Source organism: Saccostrea cucullata, unplaced genomic scaffold, assembly GCF_032062105.1.
Source record: "Saccostrea cucullata isolate Sc308-1 unplaced genomic scaffold, CSIRO_AGI_Scuc_v1 ctg9622, whole genome shotgun sequence".
In the NCBI taxonomy this organism is placed as follows: Eukaryota; Metazoa; Mollusca; class Bivalvia; order Ostreida; family Ostreidae; genus Saccostrea; species Saccostrea cuccullata.
Window position 1 is genome coordinate 72,423 of NW_026937547.1, and position 6,936 is coordinate 79,358.

Genomic DNA, 6,936 nt, shown 5'->3' on the forward strand with positions numbered 1-6,936 from the left:
GGCTATGGCTTCTCGTTTCTGGTTCAAGGATTGCCTATCGCCTAATCTCATGCGTTTCCATTGTTTTTCCCATTCGGGGTCTGGATGTTCGGGTTTTTGACTGTGTAATCGAGTGACGACGATGGCTCTAGCTAAACAAAATTTATCCCAGGGATTGACGATCCGAACGATGGCTCTTTTATTGTTCTTAAAAGTCTCCTTATTCACTTGTAGATGTTTGGTTCTGTCTCCACCACTTCCTTCGGGATACTTGATCCGAAACATATCAAATTCCATGCCCCCGTCGCCCAGTTTGAACTCCTTTCTGGATTGTTGCACGGCTTCAATCTTGTCTAAAATGACGTCCTCGTTAAAATGTTTACATTGAGTAAACTCGTACCAAATCTCTGATTCCAGAGATTTGTGGCGTATGTTCAGGCGGAGGTAATCGTTAGGATTACACTGCATTTTCGATTTGAAAGTTTGTAACATGTGTCTGAATAATCGCCGAACAAATCCTCTGTTTTCTTCCTCTGGAAACTCCTTAAAAATCACAGTGTAAAAATCCTGTTGAGCTTTAAATTTTCTAGAGTGCACCCTTTGATTCACTGTGACTCGATAATACTGGGATATGGCCTTGGGTTTGGGTGGTGAATGAATAGGGAACTTTGACCCCTCATGCGCCCTAGTCCTTTGCTGTTGCTGCCGTTGTTTTTCTAGTTGAGCTCTTCTCTGTAATAGTATGGCATTTCTTTTCCGAAGCTTTAATTCTCGCTCTTTATTTTCATCAGGAATTTGATTTAATTCTCTCTCCGTAGTTGTCGTTGTCGTTGTAGTTGTCGTTGTCGTTGTTGTTCTTGTAGAGCTCTTCTCTGTAATCTTTCCGCATTTCTTTTCCTAAGCTCTAATTCTCGCTCTTTATTTTCATCAAGAATTTGATCTAATTCTCTCTCCCTTTTTTTCCATTCTAATAATCGTTGAGCATGTAACTGTTTTTCTCTAGTAGAATCCATGACCCCCAGGCAGGGAGCTGGCTCTGACTGTAGAATGAGCTGAAAGTAGGAGAAAACCTGTATTTATACAGTGGATGACGTCACAATGCATAGGTAAGCATATTTTTTGCACACGGCCCTAAACAAACTTGAATCGCTGCCAAGTATTACCTGTGTAGTCAGCATATTTTTTGCACACGGCCCTTTACAGGTGATGCAACAGGTATATAAGAAAACGCAGGTAAAACGTATTTTTGCACACGGCACACAGCAGGTATACAAACCAGCGCTGGACATTGACGTTCACACTTCGTTAGCATTCTGAATTCGACACAGGTAAAAAAAATGGAGCAGATAAAAAATATGACAAAGAAAACGGAGTATTGTTGGTCAGTCAATGGATCAAGCTTTGGAAAATGGATGAAAACTAAAGAAGAAGCGATCCAGGATTTTTATAAACGCCATAGAATATTTAGTCCCAGATACCAAAAAAGAGTGTGGTTGGTAAAAAGAGTGGAATTGGATCCTGAAGATTATGACACCAGAGAGGACCAATACTGTCTGAAGAGAAAAAATGGTTATTTATTTTATCAAAGATACAAATGGGTGCTCAGTTGTTATTGTAAGGAAAGTGGATGGAAAAACCAGATTGAAAGCTGTTTTCGTGAATTCGAACATAGAAAGAAACAAGGAATTCTTCCAGAGACTTATACAGTGTATATATATTGTCGCATTCCCTTTATTGCTGACACGAAAAACAACATTTGGAGAATAGATTTCTGAATTCTGAATAAAATTGCCTTGTTATCATCTGTCTTTTGTTATTGTTTTCAGAAAATCCAGTTTGAACTGGTTAGGCTAGACTGTCTAGACTGTGAAGCGTGACGTCATAATCACATTCTTTTGACTCGCTGCCAAAATCGTAGTAGCAGCGTTGTGAATCGTAGTAGCAGCGTATAGTGTATAATGTAAACACAGTGTAAACACCCCGTATAGGACATATAGGGGCTATGTACTAACCCACCTAGTCCCCCGTAGGGTTAGGGTTAGGGCTGTACTGAGTTGACCCAGCTATCCCCCACAGACCCACTAATCTGTACTCTCTTGACCCACCTATCCCCTACAGGGGCTGCACTCCAGTGACCCGCCTATCCCCCACAGGGGCTGCACTCGCTTGACCCAGCTATCCCCCCAACCCTAAAAGTGCACTCAGTTGACCCAGCTATCCCCCCTCAGTGGGATGTCCTAGATATTGACCCAGCCATCTAGGCCGTTTATACTACTCACAGTATACAAATAATTTTCCGCATTGTACATATGGAAAATACAGTAATTACATACCGCGATTATTATTTCTCAATCACTGACTTTTTTTGTTATTGTACGTATTAAATTATGCAACGCCATACTGTACTATGAAAATTATTTAATTGACTTGTACCAATTTTTGAATTATATTTATAAACTCTAGGAATTTCAAATGCTTAGGAAAACACAATATTTGCATAGCCGTGAAGTTTTAAAGTTCGATAATTATTAGAAAATAATCTTACATAAAGGACAGTTTGATATATAGCTTGGGCAATCATTAATTGAAAACAGTATTTAACATTTTCATCGGAGGTGTGGATAGTGTGTGTTTACAATTCCCCATTTCCAATTTATTTCATTTTCCCAATTTATTTTAATTAATTAGCTTTCAAAAACACTGTGCTATATAAAAATAATAAATGCTCCGAATAGTCGACTATCGTTCGAATAATGCAATCGAATGTTCGACTAAGGAAAATTAATATTTTGACATCCCTACCTTATATCGTCAACTTATTTGTCAATACATTGTTTCGTTTTAGAAACCGTTTGTACTCAGGTAATGCTCTTGCGTATCGTTCACTTGGGAACGTGCACTTCATATGCATGTTCATGTATAATAACAGTATACTGCTACATGATGATAGATAAATCTTTACAATTATCATGAAAATTTCGTAGGAATGAAAATGGCGGAATTTGAAGGCTATAGTAAGATACCTCTTTTCAGCCAAACATAATTAGACTAACAACACTCAGGTAAAGCTGTCTAATTAAGACATTTAAAAAAAAAAACTTCTTATACTTATACAATCCTGTGTTTTAGGTACATATGCAGTTTATTTCAAATTGTCTGACAGAGGTAGATAACCGCGGATTCTCCACCATTGCTCTACCGGGCCTGACCACCGGCTTTCTCAAGTTCCCAAAGCAAGTGGCGGCAAGAAACGCGTGTAGAGCTGTAGGCCGGTATATAGACGCCAATCCTCAAACCAAACTTAAAGAAGTTCGTTTTGTCATACATCCCGAGGACAATGAAACACTGAAGGTAAATAAATGTTAGTGCTAACAACATACTGAATGTCTCTAGTATTTGTTTTCTTAATTTTTGTTGTATTTTTTTTTATCGTTCTCCTTGCAGGCATTTGTCGATGCTGTCAAGAGATGGGATCTAAACGTAAATACAGGTATTAGAAAAGTACACTTAAATGTATAAAAATAAACAATTTCAAAAGCCTCCTCCACATCCAATTTATTGAAGAATTTTCATTTGCCCGTTGCTAGTACTCAATGAAAAACGACAAGTTTTTTTAAACTTACAACATGGCCAACAGTGATTCTTGGTCAGTTGGTATACACGTATAATATATTTTTGCTCTGTTTGTCCGCAAAAATTAAATCTTCCCTATAACTTTGGTTTGAGCTATTGCATTCATAATAAGTCCTGCCGGTGAATCCGGAGGGGACTATAGTTATCCTTTGCGTCTGTCTGTCTGTCTGTCCCTCTGTTGTTTTTTTTCTAAACGCTTGCAGATAGTATTTGAATGAGTTACACATCAAGTTTAAATTTCTTCCTCCTTCAATTATTTTTACAGAAAATAGCTTTGTAATTTTTTTACTGGGAACCAGATGACGTTTATCGGTTGGCGACTAATATTGCTTCTCAGAATACTTCTTGACATGTGTAGGTTTGACCTTTACCCACTTTTGAAATAATTACCAAACTTTAACCTTGGTCATAACATTTGAACAGGTGGGGCTAGGGCTTTCATACTTTATGTGTATTTACTGTACCAGGCTCTCTCCATGGATATAAAATTTTTTGACCTGACCTTTGAGTTTGACCCACTTAAAAACATTTCACATGTGTATTCTTTGTAATTGACCTTTTGATATTGACCTTGGAGCTTGACCTAGTTTTGAATACTTTAACCTTGGCCATAACTTTTGAACAGTTGGTGCTAGGGCTTTAATATCTTATGACAATGTCTTCACCGGGGTACCTTTTTATTTGACCTTGGAGTTTAACCCACATTTAAAAACACTTTAATATAAGTCATAACTTTGTAGTTGGTCCTTGGCCTTTCATATTTCACAGGTTTATTCCTTGAGACAAGTCCTTTTTTTGGGGGGGGGGGGGGGCATTTTCATCTCTTGACCTTGGAGTTTGATTTGCAATTGAGAAACTTTAACCTTCACGCTAGAAAACAGGGGCATCAGTGTTGCACAAACACATCTTGTTGTTTACAGAGATCGAAAGAAAAGAGGTGTGTCGATTAAAGATAAACCAGATCTCTGTTTTGATAAAGATAGACAAACTGGAGGAGGAACAGGTTAGTACTTAAATAGAGCAATATATGCATAAAAGTAAAAGGGCAATGTCAGCATAAAGTAACAGGGCAATGTCAGCATAAAGTAACAGGGTAATGATAGCATAAAAGTAACAGGGCAATGTCAGCATAAAAGTAACAGGGCAATGTCAGCATAGAAATAACAGGGCAATGTCAGCATAAAGTAACAGGGTAATGTCAGCATAAAGGTAACAGGGCAAAGTCAGCATAAAGTAACAGGGTAATGTCAGCATAAAAGTAACAGGGCAATGTCAGCATAAAGTAACAGGGTAATGTCAGCATAAAAGTAATAGGGTAATGTCAACATAAAAGTAATAGGACAATATAAGCATAAAAGTAACAGGGCAATGTCAGCATAAAAGTGATAAGGCAATGTTAACATAAAAGTAACAGGGCAATGTCAGCATAAAAGTAACAGGGCAATGTCAGCATAAAAGTAATAGGACAATGTAAGCATAAAAGTAACAGAGCAATGTCAGCATAAAAGTAATAGGGCAATGTCAGCATAAAAGTAACAGGGCAATGTCAGCATAAAAGTAACAGAACAATGTCAGCATAAAGTAACAGGGTAATGTTAGCATAAAAGTATTAGAGCAATGTCAGCATAAAAGTATTAGAGCAATGTCAGCATAAAAGTAACAGGGCAATGTCAGCATAAAACTAATATAGCAATGTCAGCACAAAAGTGACAGAGCAATGTCAGCATAAAAGTAACAGAGCAATGTCAGCATAAAAGTAACAGAGCAATGTCAGCATAAAAGTATTAGAGCAATGTCAGCATAAAAGTAACAGAAAAATGTCAGCATAAAAGTAATAAAGCAATGTCAGCATAAAAGTTACAAGGCAATGTCAGCATAAAAGTAACAAGGCAATGTTAGCATAAAAGTAATAGGACAATGTAAGCATAAAAGTAAGTAACAGAGCAATGTCAGTATAAAAGTAGCAGAAATGTCAGCATAAAAGTATCAGAGAAATGTCAGCATAAAAGTAATAGGACAATGTCAGCATAAAAATAACAGGGCAATGTCAGCATAAAAGAATCGACATTCTTCAGCTTCTCATGGATACGAAGCTTTCAGAGGTTTCGAATCATTCAAAATCATCATTTGATTTATTTTTTTATTTTTTTTTTTTTTTTTTTTTTTGCTGTTTTACTTAAGTGATGTCCCGAATTACAAAAAGACAGAGCCATTTTTCCACAGCTATTTCTGGGACAATTTTAAATAGGGACAAGATTATTTTGCAAAAGAGGGGTAAAATAAAAAAGATGTATTTATGACGAATTGCGTTGGTTTTTTGTTTTTTTTTTAGGTGGACATGATTGTCAATAGTGTCGGCAAGAATTTAAATTTGGATTCGGGGACGCTGTCTAAAGCAATAACCACAGCTGCTGGTCAGCAGGTTAGGGACGAGTGTCGGCGGAATCATCCGTCTGGGGTGACTGAGGGCGATGTTGTCGTCACATCCGCCGGAAACTTGAAGTGCAAGAAAATATGCCATGCCTGTGTGCCATCACACAAGAAAAGTAGTAACAACGAATCCAAAAAGGTTATAGATTCACGACATTATATACATGAATTATGATGTGGATATTTCATTTGCTCATATATTCTAGTAGAGTATCCATAAGAATTGAAAATCACGCTATACTGGCTTCTTTGGACGAACGCGTTCTACAGACAATTTTTCACATTGGAAAAATCATATTGTTGAACTCTGAATTCTTCCAACGCAAATAACGTCATCGATTCCATTACAAGAAATAATTCACTTTAAATTCAAAGTTGCTATGCCGTATCCATGAAATGTTTTGTACAAATAATATTTGATTTTTTTATCAAAGTTGAATTAAATAAAGAGTTATCCTTCTTAGCTGAGGATCGGAGTACCTTAAAGCTCTTGTTCATTGAAACCATATCGGTGTATACGGTAAACACATTTTTCTCAGCTGAGAAATCAGTATAGGGCTCCGTTTTGATTTGGACAAATAGAAAACTTTTTAACGTTTGACTTTTGGGTACTTATGGTTGTACTTATAAGCCCAAGCTATTGTATTCGCATTGCTTCTGGGGGGAAAAATTGTATTTTATCTTCTGTAGAATATTAAGGACATTGTTATCAAATGCCTGGAAGCTGCAGAAAAAGACAACCTGGTGTCGGTGGGCTTCCCTGCTCTTGGTAGCCGCTACAGACACTATCCCACCCAGACAACGGCCCAAGGGATATTGAGTGGAATAGACGAGTTCTCCAAAACCCACACTTCATCTTCAGTTAAACAGATCACCATAGTGATATACGGAGAG

At 37.3% G+C, this 6,936-nt stretch overlaps 1 protein-coding gene across 1 annotated transcript; it reads left to right on the forward strand.

Moving 5' to 3' along the window:
• Positions 1-2,971: 2,971 nt before the first annotated feature.
• Positions 2,972-6,921, forward strand: LOC134248361 (protein mono-ADP-ribosyltransferase PARP14-like; the record flags this gene model as incomplete). Its single annotated transcript, XM_062730764.1, has 6 exons — positions 2,972-2,993; positions 3,143-3,330; positions 3,424-3,469; positions 4,533-4,615; positions 5,945-6,181; positions 6,733-6,921. Coding segments are annotated over exons 1-6 (765 nt in total), but the record flags the coding sequence as incomplete, so codon positions are not given.
• Between the last annotated feature and the right edge of the window lie 15 nt (positions 6,922-6,936).